Below are 21903 nucleotides of genomic sequence, written 5' to 3' on the forward strand. Positions count from 1 at the left end.
AATTGAATACAAATAAGATTAATTTTAAGTAAATTGAATATGAAAATACCTCCGGCCGATTTTTGTACCTCTTTCCCCTAATTTTCTCGGTGATTGATTCTACAAAAATGATCTTGTACCGTTTGTTACTTTATATTTATTTCCTTTAAATTTTCAGAACTTCTACTGTTTCTAAATTTTTCACTATTAAATTTGGTATCATGTGTGGATGTATAGTGCAAACCAAAGCAGACTCAAGATCGAATATTCTTCAAGAGAAAAATATGGTACACCATATTAACATGGTCAGATTTGGCAAGAGAACATAAAAAAAAAGCCAATTAAAAAGGATATGATGCTTAGTAATGAAAAATTCAAAATGAAGCTTGCTTAATGTATTATCATATTCCAAAAGGGGAATTTCACGTATACCCCTCCAAAACCTCAAAATTACGTATCCCCCCCAATCGGTATACCCCTCCAAAACCTTGAAATTTTTTTCATTAGATAAACGGATATGGATATGAGTAAAGTCTATTTCATACCTGTTAGATAACGGATAATTATATAAAAATGTATATATATTATATTCGATTTATTTATTTTCTTGTTTTCCATATCGATATTTCCACACTAATCCATCGTTGTATCCACTCTAACTAAACTCATGAGAAAATTTTCTTCCTTCGTCGCAATAATTAGATATTATTAAAAATGATATCATGAAAAAATGTACGTCTTTTGTTGTAAGAAAAATATTATGTTAATCATATTTCTTTTTTATTTGAATATTTTGTTATTTAGTTAATGAACTGAAATTGTTAGAAGAGATATTTGTTTTATTTTATTTTTTTTCTTCTTTATAAAAAACTATTAGTTAGAATTGATTGTATATTTGTATTTTGATTTTTATATTAATAATTATGATTGCATATGTATGACGTGATATTCTGATGGTTTATTTGTAAAAATAATAAAATCACTACATTAGTATTATTCGTTATTCGTCCATTACTGTTTTGTTACCTACTAATTTTAATTAAAGGGTATGAGTAGAGTTAAGATAAGACAAATATTCTTAACATGTAAGAGTAAGGTATAAGTAAGATCAATTCTTAATGAGTATTGATATGAAAATGCTTTCATTCTACCTGTATCGTACGCATTGATACCCCTAGTTGCTAACCGATAAATCTCATCCCGTCAAATCCTGCTTTTCATTCCTTCATATGTATTAATATGAAGTTAAACCGCGCAATATAACTTTTAACTTGTAAAATCACTTTTGATTCCGTCGAATTATTTAGTAAGACAAATGTATAAGAAAATAAAGAAGTGCATTTGAAGTACAATTAATATAAATTGTATTTCCAAATGCACTTTTTTAGAATTCGTTGGGCTGAAATAAATTTTTGTAAAGACATAAAATATAGATACGTTTTCTCTGATCGATCACTTGTAGATTTTTGTATCACTTATGCATAGAGTGCTCAAAATTTAACACAATTTGTAAAGCAATTAGTTATTCATCAAGTGACTTTGAATTAATGTCGATGGTAAAGTTGTTATTAGCTTGCAACAAGTGATCAAAAGATTTTTGAAATTCATAAAAAATGTAACATATCCATGTCTATTTGAGTGAGGATGAAATTAGGTATAATTTTTTTTTTAATGATATTGTTGTTTTTAATATATTGGCTGACAGTTCTCAAACAAATCCGCTAATGAAGTATCAACACGTGTCATCACTAAAAACACGCGGAAATGTAGCACACCTCTTTTCTTCATTCAATAATATACCTTCTATACTTGATCTATATATTTTCAAAAATTAATATAACGATGACATGTTTGTCCTAATTAACCTTTTGTCTTTATATATCTTTTATTTTTTTTATTGTGCTGTCATTAGCAGTACCTTTCTTTTTTGCTACAAAGGTCACTTGAGTGGACAACTGATAATTAACAATTGGGTTCCTTAATTTCATATGGTAAAACCTGAATTCTCAGCCAGTATAAAAAGTAGTGCTTACATAGAATAAATTAGCATTACATCCCTCAAGCGTTTGAAGAAGAAGAGGAAGAAGAACAAACTAGAAAAAAAGATGTCTCATGAAGCAATGATTGATCACCTTCATGAACAAGAGCAAAGTAATAGATGTTTTGGTTTTGGATTATGTTCCAATACAAGAGCTTCTTTTATAAAAACGGTATTATTGTATGTTTTGGTTCATCAAATTATTTTTGTTTCAATTTGGATGTCTGAAATTCATCCTATATATATACCCAACTTGTCCTTGAAAGATGTTGATACAATGATATTTTTGTCTTTGTTGCCAAAACATTTTTTGCTGCAACAAAAACATAGCTAATGATATAGAATTTAGAAATAGTACTACACTTATCTTGTTTGATTTGTTTTTGGGCCTATATGTGTTGCTCTCGTCTTATATTTGAGATGAAGTAGATAACTAGGTAGGAAGTACATAGAAGGTGTTATGAACTAGTTTATTCCTTTATATTATATGTCATGATCAATTGCCAAGCCTAAAAATATATGTTAATAAAACCACTTGAAAACACTAACTGTTGTGCTCCGATGGCTTTACCTGTCAGTTCTCCTTGGGAATAACATATCAAAGGATGCATTTGCTCAAATTAGTATACTTTTATACATTATCAGATTGTAGCGGAGTTCATCGGCACATTTATCATGGTATTTGGAGCAGCCGCAACTCCGATAGTAGATGCAAAGTACCCAAATGCAGAAACCCTAATCGGTAAAGCTGCTTCGTCCAGTATAGCAGTGGCAGTCGTCATTTTCTCGATCGGTCACATCTCGGGTGCACATCTGAATCCAGCAGTCACCATCGCTTTTTCTCTGTTCAAAGACTTTCCATATGTTTGGGTCCCTTTTTACATATCAGCTCAAGTTTTGGGTTCTTTCAGCGCAATGCTGGCACTTAAGATCATTTATAGTCCTTTTGAATATGCTGGAGTCACTGTACCAACCATCAGTACCGGCCAGGCATTCTTTCTCGAGTTTGTGATCACATTCATCCTGTTATTTGTGGTTAATTCAGTGTCATTTGGCCCCAAACCTGTTAGTCTGACAAACTCTATGCTGATTTTATTTTCATAACTTTTTTTTTTTTTTTAAATTGAACACTTGTCAACTATAATCTCTGTTTTCTTTTTATTTATTTTTTCAGAACAAAAAGTTGGCAGCGATAGCAGTTGGCTTAACAGTATTGCTGAATACTTTGATAGCAGGGTAAGTTAGGGCAAATAAACAAAGAACATATTTGATCATCTCTGTATTTGAATTCAATGTTATATTAATTTTCTCTCTTTCTGTAGACCATCAACTGGTGCGTCAATGAATCCTGTTCGCACACTAGGACCAGCACTTGCTACAGGCAATTATAATAGCATATGGATTTATTTTGTAGCTCCTATTTTAGGTGCAATCTTTGGCACCAGTGCACATGATTTTCTAAAGTTGGCGTAGAAGTATTTTTCCTTTGCTGGCCGATGCCTACTTTCTAGTTTGATTAACCAGAACGATTGGCATGGGCTAATTAAATGTGAAGATATGGAGATATATTTTTTTCATTCAGAATGTAAGTATGTGAACTATTGTATACCATGCATGTAATAAATATGTAAAATATTGTATTTATACCATGCATGTAATAAATATGTAAAATATTGTATTTATACCATGCATGTAATAAATATGTGAAATATTGTATGTATACATGCATGTAATAAATATGTAAAATATTGTATGTTTATCATGCATGTAATAAATATGTAAAATATTGTATGTATACAATGCATGTAATAAATATGTGAAATATTGTATTTATACCATGCATGTAATAAATATGTAAAATATTGTATGTATACCATGCATGTAATAAATATGTGAAATATTGTATATATACCATGCATGTAGATATGTGAAATATTGTATATATTGATATGTTTGATGGATGTGTTCATACAAAATCAGTAAAAGTAAAGCAAAATGTGAGCAATTTAATTTACAAGAAATCGTATAAAGTAATAAATCCATTAAATATGGCTAGATCCTTATTTTTCTAATAAAAATGGGCCATCTTTAATTAGATAGAACAGAAAGTAAATTTAACAAAATTAGACGACGGAGGCATCTTGCTAAGATTTTTCTTCTTCTCTAAAAATGCTAGTACTATATCTAAGTACAAATTTTATATTACAAGATAATTATTGTACTGAGAATGCATACACTAAAAGTATAAAAACTAATACGTCGTCATATATTGCGTATTAGTATGCTAATGAGCTCATACCAGTATACTTATCAGTCTTTACCAGTACATATATGCTACAAATAGACCCTTTGTAACATAAGTAAATAAGAAAAAAAAAAAAAAAACCAATAATTGATACATTATAATATTGAGTGATCAGTTCGTGTTCAAATGGAGACTTATTGAGTCATCGGCATCTTGAAAAGTATAGGAAGAGAGAAGAAGTTATTAGACACCCCGAAATTAAAGAAAAAGACAAATTAAAAGTATAGGAAGAGAGAAGAGATCCCGAAAGAAAGGTATCTTTGATTAGTACAGGGATTGTACGTGTAATATGTTGACAGAATTCCTGTATAAAATCTGTAGTCCAGCATGTAGAGAGATTGACCCAAAGAAAGACTTACACCAAGTACACCCTCGTGTCTTACTAACTGTCATGTTGCCATGTTGGACAATTTTTTTTCTTTTAATTATTATTGTGAAAAGCCCGTAGACCTTACAAAGTCTTACATGCTATTGAAATATAAAAATATTGTAACTTAACATATAGTAATCAACTAGTTGAAAATTAAATTATGCTATCATGAAACATAGGATACGTAAGCCCTATGCTATCCCATCGATCCTTGAATTCTTCCAGTTTTTGCTAACATGTCCGCCAACTCATTGTAACTTCTATCTACATGTTTACATGAGAATCCAGTATGTTTTTTCATCAGCTGCCACGTGGGATGCACCTCATGGTCCAGTCAGCTTAATTCAAGAGGTGGTTGCGCATTCGATATCAAATCTCCAAGGTTTTTGCAATTAGAATGAAAACAACATGATTTTATTCACCATTCAACATGGTATTGTTATGCCCTCCACAGCTTTTGACTTGTAAACCAACAATTCAGTGCCTTTTGTAAGTATTATTCCAATTCGTGCTTGCCATCCATGCATCTAGGAGCCATCAATTTCTATTTACTATGGTTTACTGTTAGTCAGTCATCTGGGACCTTGTCTTCTGTGCCTCAAATCGTTGTTTTTCAGACAAATCTGCACAACGATTTTCAATAAACTTAAAAAAATAGTAAATTTTTTTCAAAAAATGTAAAATATGGTCTCCAAAGACATATTAATATGGAGAACAAGATGAATGGTTTTGATCGGTTATTTGGACTTTGAATCCGGTGATTTATAATCCAATGTACAAAAATACCTATGCATTGCAATGTATGGTAGCCCTACTCTCTCTCTCTATATATATATATATGAGGAGGGATCCAATTACACTTTTTTTTGTGACACCAAATTACACTCTCGATTTTCAAAGTTTTCAAAATTCAAATAGTCGATCCAAACTGTTTAACATAATAGATATATTAAAATGTGCTTGCAAATCAAATTTTACATTTTTTGGATTTTTTTACTATTTATTAAGAGAGAGAGAGAGAGAGAGAGAGAGAGAGTTGGGCTATGGTGCATTGCAATGTATAGCCCCTCTTGTACATTGGACTATAAACCGTTGAAGTAGAAATTCAAACAACCGATCCAAACTGTTCAAATTGATATCCATATATATTAAAATGTGCTTGAAGACCAAATTTTACATTTTTTTCGAAATTGTTAGCTTTGTTTTAGAATTTTTGAGAATCACTGTTTTTGTATGGTCTAGAAATTTCTCAAAAACAACGATTTTCAAAAATTCTAAAAAATAGTAATTTTTTTTCAAAAATATAAAATTTGGTCTCCAAGAACATTTTATATATGTTTATTTGATGAAAATACAAACTCTCTACTTTTGACACGTACCTCTACCATATTTCTATTTTTAATACTAATTAAATTGGCATCATTTTTATCACTTTCCTGAACCACATAAAATATTAACATATTTCAATTTTGTATTCATGTGCGTCAAATATTAACATATTTCAATTTTGTATTCATATGCGTCAAGAGTTTGTACAAATATAATGATATAGGAAAATTTTAGATGTTGAATTTGAAGTCTTAATTAATTCCCATGAAAACAAAGTTATAATGACGTGCGTAATTTTGTATGTTTACGTAGAGAAATTAAAATATATAAAATAATAGCTTTTATAAATTTTTTCCTCAAAAAATTGTAAAATATTGCGACTAAAAACATAGTTATAAACTTATAAAAAAAAATATGTGAGTCGTTCTCTAATTTATTTGTTCTAAATAGAATACTGAATATACTCAATCATAGACAGTGGGGAGCCACACTCAAATAAGAGTAGCCAACTATTTACTCTTGAATTTTGAAAAATGATTACCAGATCTATATATTGCAGACTTGGATATGGATTTTCTCTATCCTAACGAACCTCAGTTCTTCATGAAATTAGCCGATTCGCTACAAATTTGACCAAACTTTTTTATTTTTGGTAATAGAACAAAATTGGAGGAGAAGAAGGGTCTCTAATGAACCTCTTATTTTTTTTCAAAGGAATGGAACAAATTATTTTATAAATGAATAAACCAAACTTTAATATAAAGCATGCATTAAATTAGTTTTTGAGATTCAACTGTTCAAATTAAAATAGATACAATTTCAAAGGATAACTTGCAAAAAATAAAGTTTGAGTTTTCGATCTGATTTATACAATTTGTACCGATTTTCCCGATTCCACTTTTGATGAAAATTAATAATAATATTTATTATAAACTAATGAAAAATTAATAATATACTTTTTGTCTACTCCTCATAAAAAGTAATAAAGTTCCTGACTATACCCATTAAAAAAAAAAAAAGATTTCTCAACCGGTGCAAATCCATAATTTTCAATTTAATTTCACTCTAGATTCTTTTTTTCTTCCACACGTGTCAATTGTATCAATTTCTACATGGACACATGATAATGAATTTTGATTCAAATACGTACTTTCGTTTGTTTTATATAACACTGTATAAAGTAGAGAACAACTCAAGCCTGACGTACTATCTCGTTTGTTTATTTTTATTTTTATTTTATTTTTATTTCACTATCTCGTTTGTCGGTACACAACTAAATAACTAATGCTGCTCTTCAGTCTTCACCGCCAAAAGAAAAAGAAAATAAAAGAAAATAAAATAATAATGCTACTTTCAGTCTTTCATGACATGATACATGATGATAGTATGATATGATACCAATCAAATAACTGCAGCACCATCCCTTTGAAATTAAGATTGCTATGCACCAATTACCAACCGACACGTCATATCTTAGCTAAAAGTGTTGTGCATCTTAGCCAATAAAAGAAGCGGATAATGGAGGCCGGTAACGGGATCATCTCCAGTTTGGAGAGAACTGGACGGTCCGTGGTCATCTCTCATCTGGCATTCTGATTAGAGAAAAACAAAACTCTAAGCACACACTTAAGAAATACTTCAAACTTATCAGAAATAAAATATTAGGTTTCTGTTTCACTCTTATTTTTTGTACTTGTTTTTTCAAATTTAAAAATTCACATATTAATTATTTATCGTTGTAATTGAATGGTTACGTATTAATATTTATCGTTGTTAATTAGTCTGGTAGATTAAGTCTGAGTTTCTACTAAGTTTGGAGTTTTTCCCAACTACGGTACTTTTAGAGTTTTAATTTGATTTTATGCTACAAATAAATACATAAAAATATCGACACAAATACTCTGTCAAAAATTGCCTGTAAATGATATGCTCTTTAATGAATTTTATAGAGAGAAATATAATATGCATTTTTAGCATAGCAAGGAGCAAGTACATGTTCAATTACAAGACAAAAAATTTGGCAACATGTTGATACTAAAGTGCTCCAGGACTTCCCCATTTCTATTAGAAAAGCAAATACATAATTTACATATATGACACAATTGAGAAAATCAAACTGTTGTTTCAAAGGTGAGGAAGGAATAAAAAAATTAAATATCTAATTAATTAAGGTACACAGAACTCAATGAACAACTAACTGATTATCAGGCTTCTAAGAAAAAATTACAAAAAAAGAAGAAGTAGACAAACAAAATAATTGCAAGCAATATTCGCTTAATTTCATGATCAACCATGGAGTTCATTAAAACCCAAATGAGCCCCAAAAATTTTTAGGACTTGTCCACCTGTCATGTGATGAAAAATGTAACAGTAATTTTCAAAATTTGCCTCGGAAACTTTAAATCTTCTTCGCTAGCTTGTAATAATTTTGTTCATATTTACATACCTGCAATTAATACATTTTGACAAATTTAATTAAAAAGTAACACAGTACATTTTGTATCGCTACAATTAGAATTAATATTATTATGTCAAATTGTAATTGATTGGCAAATGAAATGAAGATGCTTTCTTTAAAGGTAGCAGAACAGGTCTAAAATTCCGACATCTTTAGAGTGATTTTCCTCTTGAAGGCCCAATTAGGCTCTTGCATATATTCCCGGATCGTAACAAAGATCCGATATATACGAAATCAGGAGCGCATTTATCAAAGGCCCGAATGTGTATTTCCCTCCTCAATTTTGTGTAAGAATTGGAATAGCAAAATTTATTTTTAATTGGGGCGATGAATGACGCCGCATGAACACAAGGAATTAAGACCTTATACTTGCCATGTTTTACAATTAACTACAATTAATTATGCTCCTCTAAATCGACCTTCCACCTCAATCATTTTTTTGTTCACTACGACATAAGTTCATGCTTCTACGGACATCATGCGCATCCAAAACCCTAAAATAAAATAAAATAAAAGAAAAATTACTAATGGCCTCAACAATTTAAGTAACGAAAAAAGATGATCTGCTCTAGGGGAGGTTTTGGTTGCTTGCAACAGTTGGATCTTAATGTAATTAATTTGGAGGAATGGAAAATAGAGGATCGAGGGTGCTATGCCCATGCTCAACCAACTGCTGCTGTTCTGGAAGTTTCAGAAACTTCCTGACTTGCAATATTTGGTCAACCTTCAAGAGCTCACTGTCATGGGTTACGATCCTCGGTTCCAACCCAGACTGCAAGAAGAAGACCAATGGAAAATAAAGCATACTCCCTCTGCTATATTACATGATATACCTAGATTTGATCCAAACCGATGGAAAATAAAGCATACCCCCTATGTTATTATATTACATGATTTACATAGATCTGTTCCAACATGCATATTAGTACCACGGAAATAAATCTGCTGCTGGGACCCTGCTTTTCCAAATCAAACCATCCATTTGTTTTGAGATTCGTGCTTAAAACCAATATAGTTGGTTTGCTTCTTATACTGTTCAATTTGAACTTGTATATTTTTCTGGCATTATGTGCGCTTCTTAGCACCACTTTTGTATGCTACTTTTATCTATGTTTACTTCTTAGCACCACTTATGCAACAAATTTCCAGGATAATAGTTAATTTAAGCTCCTTTTATCTTTGGGTTTATCAGGATTTACTTTCCACTCATAGAAATCAATACTTCTCTCTCTCTTGCTCTCTAATCTGTGGCTTCACTTTTATGTAAATTCAGAAGAAAAAAAAAACGAATGTTATTGTAAACTCAAGCCCGCCTGAAAAAGTTTAATGCAATGTGTATTGAAGAAACTATCTGACATGTCATTACGATTTCGAATCAATTCGACTTCAATAGATTTTACAATAACATTAACGTCAAGTTTTGGAGCATTTTCAATTATCCTTTTTCCATTGTGTATTGATTTTTTTTTTTTTTGTTGCAGTATCTCAGAATATTACTTTTCTAACTGATAGATTACTACCAGGAACTAAATTCTCTGATTTTTTTTTCCTGAACACTTTTTTTTTTTTTCCTTTTTTGAAGAGAAAGAAAAGGGGAAAACAAGTGAATAGTAGTATTATACTAATGCATATAATGTTGGATTTATTTTCTTTTTATATCATCTTATATAGAAAAATGGTTAACTTTACTAACCAATCAGCTCTTAGTTTTGCCACATAAATTCTCCATATTAATGAAGCAACGACAATAAAGCAAGTAACATAAATATGACAAGCATAACATTTGATTTATTTGTGATTCATATTTAATCCAAAAGTTCATTACTGCAGGTTAGGGGTGAGTAAATCGCTCATAACTCGTGAGCCGCTCATAACTCGCTCATTAAAAGCTCGCTTAAACTCGCTCATTTATCTGCTCATTTAAACTCGCTCATTTACTTAATGAGCGAGCATGAGCATGACCCAACTCGCTCATAACTCGCTCATTAAGAATTTGTCACATCTAATCCCTGCCACATTTAATCATATGTAATTATGTGTAACATCAACCTTGCCTCATTAAGATTGATAGATAGTGAGCATAGTTTTATATTTAATCCTGTGTAATATAGTGAGCACAATGTAACATTTAATCTTGTGTAATATACTAATATTCATAATTTCATATTCATTTTTTTTTTGTAAATCGGCAGAACCAAAACCTCCGCCTAAAGCCCAAAACAAGTAATAGTCATAACAACTCGCTCATTTAAATGAATTATGACAATTTGTTGGATTTTGTTATGCATGGGCACACCATATAATTTTGTTATGAGTCATAATTCATAACTCGTGAGCCGCTCACAACTCGCTCATTAAAAGCTCGCTCATTTACAACTCGCTCATTTATCCGCTCATTTAAACTCGCTCATTAACAACTCGCTCATTTACTTAATGAGCGAGCATGAGCATACCCTAACTCGCTCATGCTCGCTCATTAATCACCCCTACTGCAGGTGCTCAACATAAAATGAAACAAGCCAAAATGGTACATTACCAAAACATATATCATTTCTTTTTCCATATTGCATGGCTTTGAAATGGCATTTTCTATACAATACAATCCTTACAAAAAATCAGAGTTACAGGAATTTCAAAACTGAAATCAAAGAATTCTTCTATCTAAACTGAAACAAATGAATTGATCCTGTCATTATATTGCTTCCCATTAATAAGGGAAAAAAATTTCTCACGAAATCTCAACAATGGGCATTTCTCTACCAGATCTGAACCTTCATAACCCTCCTTTAGAAAAACCGTGCTTCTCTCTCCTTTATTAGTGAGATAAAAAATACCGTGATTTTTCAGTAGACATAGCAACAGCCGACATGGCAACTGATATTCATCATGGAAGGCATCAATTTTATCAGAAGTCAACCTTTTCTCCATGGTCAAACTAAGCAACTCATGGAGCACTGCCACGGCCCGCTTTCGGGCTTGAGGGGTGGCGGGCTCCACCTGTCTGGCATTCAGATAAGGTGAAGGAAATGCCATTTTTTGCCACCTCACCACCGCTTCTAGGTAATTCTTATTGGGTCTAAAATCAGGTGGGAATTTGAGCTTGAATGCAAATGGGCCCACCAAGTTCCCGTCTTTTGGGATGATCTTAGGGTTTATACTAGGGGCTTTTTCCAAATCCAATTTTTCTTCCCTGACTGTGATTGCAACTGAAGAATCCCAACTTTCTAAACAAAGATACTCCCGATTTTTCAATATTCGAACAGAGAAAAAATCTCGATATTTGGGGATAAGGTCAATTTTGTAATTTTCAGGAAGACCGAGCTCAGATTGGATTAAATCGATTTTTTCAAGAGGGATTTGGCAATCCATTGACATCATAAGTAGTTTCTTGAGGTTCTTCACCAGTATAGGCTCCATTATCTCTCTTGCTTTGGCTTCTTCATTTGATACCTTTTGCATAAAAATTTCAACTTGAGCATTTGCAGATGTAAAAAATTTGCACAAAATGAATTGGAAGTTGAAACAGCATTGGTAACATGTCAATGTACCAAAAAGTGTAATTTCAATAATGTTTTTTACTGAGTAATTTCAATAATATACCTTATCAGCCTTGTCAGTGAGTTTGACAGAAACGGGCCCACCGTTCAGACCGCCAGTGACCTTAAAGACAGTTGGGTGCTTCTCTACAAGACTCAGAAAATTCCACTTCTTAATGAAACCCACTTCTTTCTCTAGGTCTCGGAGCATGATGGACCGGGTCTTGCTGGAGACAATGAGAGAGCGGAGGCGGAGCAGGAGCAAGGGCGCCTTGCGGAGGTCCATGGCCTTGTCTAGACCCGGCTCACGGTGGTACACCTTTTTCTTCGGGCGGCGCCCTGTGGACCGTGAGTACGTCGACATGGCCATCGATTGGATCACTGTGAATCGGAGGAAGGGTCTTTTTGAGAAGCTCATTTCTGCGATTCTGATGGGAAGAAAAAAAACAGTGATTTTTCAAAAATTCTAAAAAAATAGTACAAAATTTCCAAAAAAAAATGAAAAATTTGGTTTTTAAGCACATTAAAATGGAGATCATGTTGAAAGGTTCGGATCAAATATTTAAACTTTAAAAATGAAGACATGGATGGAAAGTAAAACATGCACTTTACTTCCCAAAGCATGATAGCCCACCTCATATATATACAAAAACTTGAGGATTTCAACATAGATGCAAAACTAAAGTTGATTAACCCCATGGCCCTCCACCGGATTGTGTAATTTGTCTAAAATATTTACAATTTCAGTTTCAATTACCCTTTTATTGTGCAATTAGACACAAACTAGCCAAACAAATAAAAACAACTAAATTAAAACAATAAGGGACGAAATACTAAGTTTGAAAAAAATCCTGTTTCCTGCTACCTGCTACCAGTACTGATATTGTAAATAAAAAACATCATATCTAAGTTCTTCCTAACAACAGTTCTCCTCTTGCAAGCTAATGAAGTTTGGTTGCCAAAATTTGGTGCTAATGATAAAAAAATAGGGTTTGAGCTTGTAAGAATATAGAGTTCCCCTTTCAGTCAAATCAGTAACCAAATAGGGAGGGGAGGGGAGAGGAACAGAGAGATTACCAGGTATGGAGATGCCCAAGGCAGTAGGGGGGTGGCTGGACGTGCAACCGGCTCTCTCACGCACCACCTGGACCAGAAGAGCCGAGAGAGGAGAGGTCGGGAGCAGATACGAGAGAGAGGTGAGGTTGGAAGCAGAACCGAGAGAGAGGAGAGGAGAGGAGCGGGAGGAGGAAGGGATAGGGAAAATCGCGTGAGGGAGGGAGGGAGGGAAAGAGAGGGAGAGAGTTCGCTGGTTTGGGCCTTTTGGATGGAGGCTGGGAACTGGACGCCTCCAGTTATCTCATTTTGTTGGATTATATTACGATAAATAAAATACATATTTCAATGCAAAAACTTCTTAAAAGATAAAATCAAATACACAATACGTGCTTTGTTGGTACCATCGTGGTACTTTCAAACATATATGGTAAAAGAGTTCTATTCGATCTAAAAAAAATGAATGGTTAACCTGAAAAAATATCCATAGAAGCATTTGTAATAAAGTTTTTAATTATGTCTAGTTTGTACAAACAACAACATAAATAATTTTAAGGGTAGATTTAGGAGTGCCGATGGATATGGTGTGGATCAGTGATGCAAAATGCGGTTCTATGCGGCCGCATATGCGTATGCGCCCTCAAACCGCATATGTTAAAAACAGGCATAAAATACTAATAACCATTAACGGACCTATTAACTGAGTCCTCAGGTCCATGTCCAGTACCCATGAAATGAGTTCCGAACCCGGATCCGTTGAGAAAGACAACACCCTCCGGTTTCCTTTATAACTCTCCAGCGCTTAGCTAATATGTATTTTTAAATTGTGGGACTAAGTCGGAATGTAGAAACCGGATTGGGAGTTGCTGGTTTGGAGCGCTGGACTTTGGTGACTTTGTTAAGTGGACCGCGTATCAATTCACTGCTTTGCTGGGCTTTGGTAAAAGACCTTTCAATAATAATTCTGATTTAAGTGGGCCACGACTGGTGACTTTGGGGACTTTAATAAAGGTCCTTTCAATTGAAACTCATTTAATAACACTCTTTTGAACACATGAATTAAATCAGAATTATTATTGAGCTTGTGTGTTTAAAAATTAAACAAAGTATATTAAATACTTAAAAATAAAGATATATTAATAGAAGTTCGTTACTAAACAGAATATATATAGATAGACTGATCTTTTTTTTTCTTTTCATTACTAAAAATCCGCATATATTAGTCCGCATAAAAATCCGCATATGCGGCCGCATACCGTATATGCGGTATGCGGTGCCCTTCCGCATACCGCATTTTGCAACACTGGTGTGGATTAAATGAAGACGTTCTATCCATTTCTAGATATAATTGTTTATCCATACTTATTTTCATGTTTGATGTTTTAATCTTATCTATATTTTATTCTTATCTATTAAGGTAATGAGAAATTGAACGAATAATGAAGAATCATCAAATAAATTAATATTTTATATATAATCTATATTATAATAAATAATTACTATATTTTAATCTTATATATAATCTATATTATACGGCGTGGCTCAAGTAATAGACCTTCCAATGTCCATTTTTCAAGTGACCAGTTCAGAGGATATGCAGGTTTTTGGAGTTGGCAACCCTCAATCTCCAATGTCTGGAGAAGATGAGGATGATGAAGACTTATTAGATACATAGTACTTAGTTTTATGCATATTTTGATTTTTTTTTTTTACTTTCTTGTGTTGTTGTCTTGCTTAATTGTGTGCATGTTATAAGGTTTTGTATTTATTTTGTTTTTGTTTCTATTTTGAACAGCTGTATAGGACTTGTCACATTTGATTTTGGTACCAATTAGGTACTATGTCATATATGCTATGATTTCAAATGAAATCGGTGGTATATACCACTATTTTTTTTAAAAAATATATATAATAAATAATTACTATATTAAACATATCACATATATGAGTAGGGATCAAGTTACAACAATTTTTGAGTTACAACAAGTTACCACAATCATTTTTTACATTTTTAAAGTCCAAATCGTCGATCCAAACTGTTCAATATGATCTCCACAATAAAATGTGCTTGGAGACCAAATTTTACATTTTTTGGAATTTGTTTACTATTTATTAAGATGAGTACAAAATTCAATGGTCTGAATTTGACTAGTTTTTGTACCCATCTTAATAAATAGCAAAAAAATTATAAAAAAAGTAAAATTTAGTCTCCAAGCACATTTTATTGTAGAGATCACATCTAACGGTTTGGATCGACGATTTGGACTTTAAAAATGTAGAAAATAGTTGTTGTAACTTGATCCCTCCTCTCTATATATAATATCATGAATATAAAAATTATAAATTATTATCAAATATGAATATAAAATATTGTACAAGTCAATTTTATCATAATTACTAATAAAAACACTATATAAACTGTTCAACAAATTAATTTTATCTTAAATTACTAGACAAAACATCATTTAAAATGTCGATAAATCAATATAATCATAATAATAAAAAAAATTATAGTTATAAAAATTATCATATATAATTTATCTATAGAGTAATAAGTACACAATAGCTCATCTATACTTTTACCTGATAAACTAACCAAAAAAAAAAATATATCCATAGTCATCCTCATATTTATTAAATTAACGAAAATAATCCTTATCTATACTACTTGATTTATCAAATACAATTGAATAAACGGCTAAAAATGATTTTGTTGACAGCCCTAGATAGAAAAGGTATTTCAAGCAATGTACAGATGGACAACACAAAGGACATTATATAGTTGTTGCAAGAGCTAACCGCTCTAATCTAAAAGCCAGACCAGATACGGAGCTTCTTTTCTAAAAACCCACCATGAATTTTCACACCTCAAAAAAGATGTTCTTCTTGGTGCTTGTTTCAATCTTGCTGTTTGCTTTTATCTCTAATTCTCAAGCAACCCGGTTTCCCAACTCTTATTCCTCGCAGAAAGGTTCGCAATTTTGTTTTGTTTTCTCTATGATTATATTGGTTGTGTTAAAACTTAAATTAAGAACTTCAATTGTTAATATTTAGAAAGTAGAGCTATTTACCAGTTTCATTAAATACGAGATGAATAATAGGGTCATTAGAAATAAAACTAATTACAATTACTTACCCCTTCTAAGTAAATTGTCTCTGGTTAACACTTTCTTAATTTCATTGTTAAGAAAAAAAAACTCTCAATGTAATAAAAAAGTAGCACTTTTAACACCTTTTATAATTCTACCAGTAGCTAATAATATCAATCATATTGAGGATAGGTGAAACAGAGAGCAATTGGTGTTGTAAATCATGTCAATTTTATCGTAAATGAGACTACAGGAACTACAGTGATTAATTCGAACTGAACTGTTGTTATAAGCGACTAAATTGATGCTTGATTAAATTTTTGTCAGCAAAAAGTTACCCTTTCGAGTTTTGCTGTGTACAAATCTTACTCCTCCTTCGCCTAAGACTAACACCAGTCCACCTGAGGGCCCGCATATATAATTGCTAAACCGAGACTATAGTTCTGTAATGAGATGAAATTATTTTCTCATTTAGTCTTTTAATTCAATTCAAGTATATGTACATTAATTTGATGAAAATAAGATTGAGATTGAGTATGTGTAAAAAAATTCTAAAAAATGTAAAATTTGGTATGCAAATACATATGAAAATCATGTTGAACGGTTCAGATCGACTGTTAAAATTTTGAAAACGAAAATATTGATCTGTAGTACGGACCCATACGTGATATGTATAGTACCATAGACTCACTCAAAAAAACTATATAAATGTTAGACAAATTAATTTTATCGTAAATTACTAAGAAAAACATCATTTAAAATGTTGATAAATTAATCTAATCATAATAATAAAAAATTATATAGTTAGACAAATTATCATATAAAATTTAATATTTATAATTTACTTTAGAGTAACAAATACGCAATAGCTTACCCTATACTTTTATCTGATAAATTAACAAAGAATATTATTTTTACTCACAGTCATCCTCATACTCGTTAAATTAACGAAAATAATTCTTATCCATACTTATTTTATCAACTACAATACAGATCGAATAAACGGTTAAAAAAATTGTCCATTAGTTAAACTGGGCCCCACATAAGCTATTTCAAGCAACTTCAAAAATGTCAAAAAAAGGAGCAATATACAAATGGACAACACAAAGACTTTATATATTTGTTGCAAGAGCTAACCGCTCTAATCTAAAAAAGTCAGACCAGATACGAAGCTTCTTTTCTGAAATCCACCATGAACTTTTACACCTCAAAAAAAGATGTTCTTCTTGGTGCTTGTTTCAATCTTGCTGTTTGCTTTTATCTCTAATTCTCAAGCAACCCGGCTTCCCAACTCTTATTCCTCTCAGAAAGGTTCGCAATGTAATATTTTGTTTTGTTTTCTCTATGATTATATTTGAAACTTAAAGCTTAAGAACTTTAATTGTTATTTTTGTTTAAAAGTTCAGCTAAATAGAGTCATTAGAAATTAAACTAATTAGTAATTACAATTAAACTTCCTTTCACTTAACCAAACAGAAAAATCTTTTATTATTAAGGAAAAAGAAATTCTCAATGTAATCATAAAAATAGCACTTTCAACACTTCTTACTTTCTTAGAATTCTACCTGTAATATCAGTCATACTGAGGATATGAGAAACAGAGAGCAATTGGTGTTGTAAATCATGCCAGTTTTATTTTAATGTACCAGCTAATTGTCTTTTAAAAACAATCTAAAATGAGACTACAGGAACTACAGGGATTAATTTGAACTGAACTGTTTTTATAAGCGATCAAATTGATGCTTGATTAAATTTTTGTCAGCAAATTAACCTTTAAAGTTTTGTTGTGTACAGATCGAGAAGCATTGCACAGAGTTTTACCGGAGAAGGTGAACTCAAAGAGGGCACCAAGTCTTACGCCTCCTTCGCCTAAGGCTAACACCAGTCCACCTGAGGGCCCACATAATCGTTAAAACAATTCTCTCTTTAATTGTCATTGTATCGGCATGAGCTTAAATAGGCAGGATAATTAATGTGCATCTTTTATTTCTAATTAGGCAACAGGCGTATGTAACTTGCCACATAAAAATGGTGGTGCATTAGTAGAGAGGGTATATATAATTATATATTGTCCAGAATACAAATAGTTCAATAAAACGGTGCATTAATTAGTATCTAATTATCATATAGTTTTTTTTTTTTTTTTTTTTGGAGCCTGAAACGAATTTTGGTGTCTTATTATCACTTTGGTGTATTATTTTTGTCCTTCACATAAATATAATTGCATATTATATTTGAGGGAAAGCATTGTTTTACCATTGCTTTAAATCAATGTTTAGATGTTACGTACGCTAAATAAAAAGGGGTAAAAGATAGTTAAAAGATAGTTACTAAAAATATTTACAAAAATTATATGCCCGGAGAATCAATTATGTACTATGATTTTGTGAAGAAAATTGATTGAGATAAAGAATATCTATTCTAAAATTATAGAGAATTCAAAGGGACATGCGCCTTCGCAGTATTTAAGAAAAATAAATAGAAGAATTGCCTCTTTGATATAAACACCATCAACAAGGTGATATACAATGAACAGAGAAGATAAACCGTCTATAGAACCACTTGTATTCTTCATCTTTTTCAAGAAATATTTATTGCTTTAATTTCCATCTTATATATAAAAGGGAGAAATTAAGCAGAGAAGTAGAAACTAGAAACCCATACTACAAATTTCTACTCGCATTGCTCTCCGTTCTATTATAATATCAAATACTTAACATTAGAAACAACAAGGAGTATAAGAAGAATTGAAAAAGAGACTAGATCACATTTGTTTACAATTGCGGGGTACTCGATCGTTAGATAAGGATATTGGCAAAGGGAAATTTCTCGAATCAGCCATTTTTGATGTCGGTGGACATGATTGGAGTATCAAATACTACCCAAATGGTTTTAATACGACAAAAGATGACGAACTATCGATATATCTTAGCCATAAAAGCATATCAGAATGTGTAAAGGTACAATTTAGTTTTATTATTCTAGACCAAAGTGGATGTGTCTTACCCATAAAGAAAGCAACAGGAACTACAAGTTTCAAATCCAATTCGGATTGGGGCTTTACTTTTTTTGGTAAAAGAGCAGTGTTCGAATCAATTATTAAGGATGATTGTTTCGTAATTAAATGTGTCCTTAGTGTTTTAAAAAAAATTCCGGTGGAGCGAGCATCACCAGAAATTGTTGTTCCGCTTAGTAACATACCGCAGCAACTCGGACATCTTTTGGAGAATGAAAATGGAGTGGATGTTACATTTAAAGTAGACGGGCAAACTTTTAATGCTCAATGGAGTGGATGTTACATTTAAAGTAGACGGGCAAACTTTTAATGCTCACAAGTGCATTCTCGCTGCGAGATCTCCAGTCTTTTCGGCACAATTTTTTGGTCTGATGAAGGAAAAATCAGACACAACAATTAAAATTGAAGAAATGGAAACTCCAGGGTTCCAAACACTGCTTCATTTCATATATAATGATTCATTTCCTGGTTTTGAAGAGAGTGAAGACAAACATGACACTAAATTAATGGCTCAACATCTCTTAGTTGCAGCTGATAGATACGATCTGGAGAGATTAAAGATAATATGCGAGAAGATATTGTGTGATGGTATCAACACGAGCAATGTGGTTACCATGTTGTCTTTAGCTGAGAGGCACAATTGCAATCATCTCAGAACAACATGTTTAAAACTTTTAGCCTCTCCTGAAATTCTTCAAGAGGTAGCAGCAACTGAACAATTTAAATTTTTAATTGGAAGACGTCCATTATTTTTGAAGAAATTATCAATGAAACAGCAATATAGTTTTCTCCTTCCAGTTACAGTTGTTCTTTTCCTTTTCCTTTTCTTTTTCACCAGAAAATAATATATGTACTACAACAGATGTGCATTGCGTTTTTCAATATAAGAGGGGTGTGTGTGTGTATGTGTCTTGTTCTTGCTATGTGTAATTTATATATCACAATTGTTCTTCATTTGTTTGGCCATGTTATATATCACATAATTTTATCCTGAGAATTCCTCTAATGGATAATATACTTTTTGTCATATGCTTATGGATTATACTTTGAGTACTTTATAATATAATGAACTTTCATTATGAAAATCTCTTTATTTTTTTTCCACATTATACCCAAATTAGACTCTTGTAATGATGTACATCCATATGAATCAAACTATAATTTTTCTGAACCTGATTAAGAGGTTTTAGCAAACGCTGTTTACATGATAATAATATACTCCAGTCCAGCCCTTTATGTTTTTGACATGACCGAGCAAAAAGAATTGAGAAAAACATGTGAAAAACACAAAAACAAAATCAAAGCAGCAAGGAACTTCTTTTCTTGAATAACAGAATTCACACAGCCCCTTGTTTGAATTACCAGTATAATTACCTCATAAATTTCCCTATTGTCAAAAGCACCTTGATAGCTTAATTAGAATATGAAAAATTGAGTGATAACCGATCGAACACGTAACGTAAACCTTAACTTTGGCAATCTTTATATTTTTTGAGAAAAAATGAGGGTCTAGCCCTTCATTTGATTAAATGGATTAGGTTTACATGAGATTTTGTATCCCAATTTTTAAAAGAGGATACAAGTAGCTCAATACAGTTGAGCTTGAAAAAAAGGGAAGGAAAAAATAAGAGAAAATGAAATCAAAAAAAGTAAAAGCTGAAAAGTCTAAAACCCCTTAAGTAGAGGATTTACCAGTATACTGATTTTGAGTCAGTAACTATTTAATTGGCTTGGGCCTATGTTATTGCATGCCTGCTTGTCTCCATGGTAATTGCTCATTGATCCTGAATTTGTTGAATAAGTTGCTCAATTTCATTTGATTTATCAGTGAAGATCCTTGAACATCGCTCCCGCCAAATAACAAATTGTGCTATTAGTAGCAATGACCTTTCTTCCTTGTTGAGCTCTTTGTTGATGAGGGCTTCCCTTGCTTTTTGTAGTGGCAATCTCATTCTCATTGTTACTGACAATTGCCGGTATAACTGTTTTGTCACAGTACACTCTTCAAATAGATATGGTACTGTTTCTAATTACGACTTGCACATGGTACATCGGTTGACAATATTCAGTCTCTGTTTCATGAGGTTGTCTATTGTTAAAATCTTATTTGACATCATTAGTCATGTGAACACTTGCATCCTCGGTGGTGCCTTAATCTTCCAAATTTTGTGTGTTGCTGAGATGATGGTTGGAGGGTGCTTAATAGTCTGCTAATATGATTTAACGCTGAATTTTTCTGATGTGGACCATTTCCATCTCGCTTCATCAGGATTGTTGGTGAGAAGAGTTGGATATTGCCGTAATCTTGTAGTCAGTTGTATGAGTTGTGTTGTTGCCTCCTGAAAAAGAGTTCTCCTGAAGAGTTCTCTTATTTGGCCTGTACCGATTGCTTGCTGTACCGAAACTGTTTGATCTAGCACATATGTGAATAGTATTTGGAATTCATGCAGTAGCACTCCTGCACCCCAATCATGCCACCAAAATAGGATTGAATCTCCTTTTCCCACTATTCTGATCACTGAGTCATTCATGAATTTATATGTGGTTTTTAGAGTTGTGGAGAAGAAGTGAGATTTTGGTACCGGCCACAAGACGCTGTTTGTTTGATAAAAGATTGTCTTCCATAGCCTTCTTTCTGGATTAATCCACTGCCAGTACCACTTAGCTAGTAAAGCGTCATTGAATTCGGTTAGGTCCATACTCCCATGCCTCCCAGTTTTCTCGGTTTGC

The 21903-nt window shown here is 32.2% G+C and overlaps 3 protein-coding genes across 3 annotated transcripts; 2 read left to right on the plus strand and 1 right to left on the minus strand.

Annotated features, from left to right (window-relative positions):
• The first annotated feature begins 1943 nt into the window (after nucleotides 1-1943).
• Nucleotides 1944-3729, plus strand: LOC144547483 (putative aquaporin NIP5-1). The gene is made up of 4 exons (XM_078296150.1): nucleotides 1944-2189; nucleotides 2663-3082; nucleotides 3192-3253; nucleotides 3340-3729. The coding sequence occupies exons 1-4, from the start codon at nucleotides 2085-2087 to the stop codon at nucleotides 3488-3490; spliced, it is 738 nt and encodes a 245-aa protein (XP_078152276.1). The 5' UTR covers nucleotides 1944-2084; the 3' UTR covers nucleotides 3491-3729.
• A 7300-nt stretch (nucleotides 3730-11029) lies between these two features.
• LOC144547624 (Ubiquitin carboxyl-terminal hydrolase family protein) lies at nucleotides 11030-13304 on the minus strand. The gene is made up of 3 exons (XM_078296314.1): nucleotides 13093-13304; nucleotides 12080-12443; nucleotides 11030-11929 (listed from the first exon to the last, which is right to left on the minus strand). The coding sequence occupies exons 2-3, from the start codon at nucleotides 12431-12433 to the stop codon at nucleotides 11141-11143; spliced, it is 1143 nt and encodes a 380-aa protein (XP_078152440.1). The 5' UTR covers nucleotides 12434-12443; nucleotides 13093-13304; the 3' UTR covers nucleotides 11030-11140.
• A 5301-nt stretch (nucleotides 13305-18605) lies between these two features.
• On the plus strand, nucleotides 18606-21387 carry LOC144547189 (BTB/POZ and MATH domain-containing protein 3-like). Its single transcript, XM_078295777.1, has 4 exons — nucleotides 18606-18618; nucleotides 18960-19117; nucleotides 19419-19914; nucleotides 21002-21387. The coding sequence occupies exons 1-4, from the start codon at nucleotides 18606-18608 to the stop codon at nucleotides 21385-21387; spliced, it is 1053 nt and encodes a 350-aa protein (XP_078151903.1).
• Nucleotides 21388-21903: the final 516 nt, after the last annotated feature.

This window comes from Carex rostrata, chromosome 31, assembly GCF_964058835.1.
Source record: "Carex rostrata chromosome 31, lpCarRost1.2, whole genome shotgun sequence".
NCBI classification, from domain to species: domain Eukaryota; kingdom Viridiplantae; phylum Streptophyta; class Magnoliopsida; order Poales; family Cyperaceae; genus Carex; species Carex rostrata.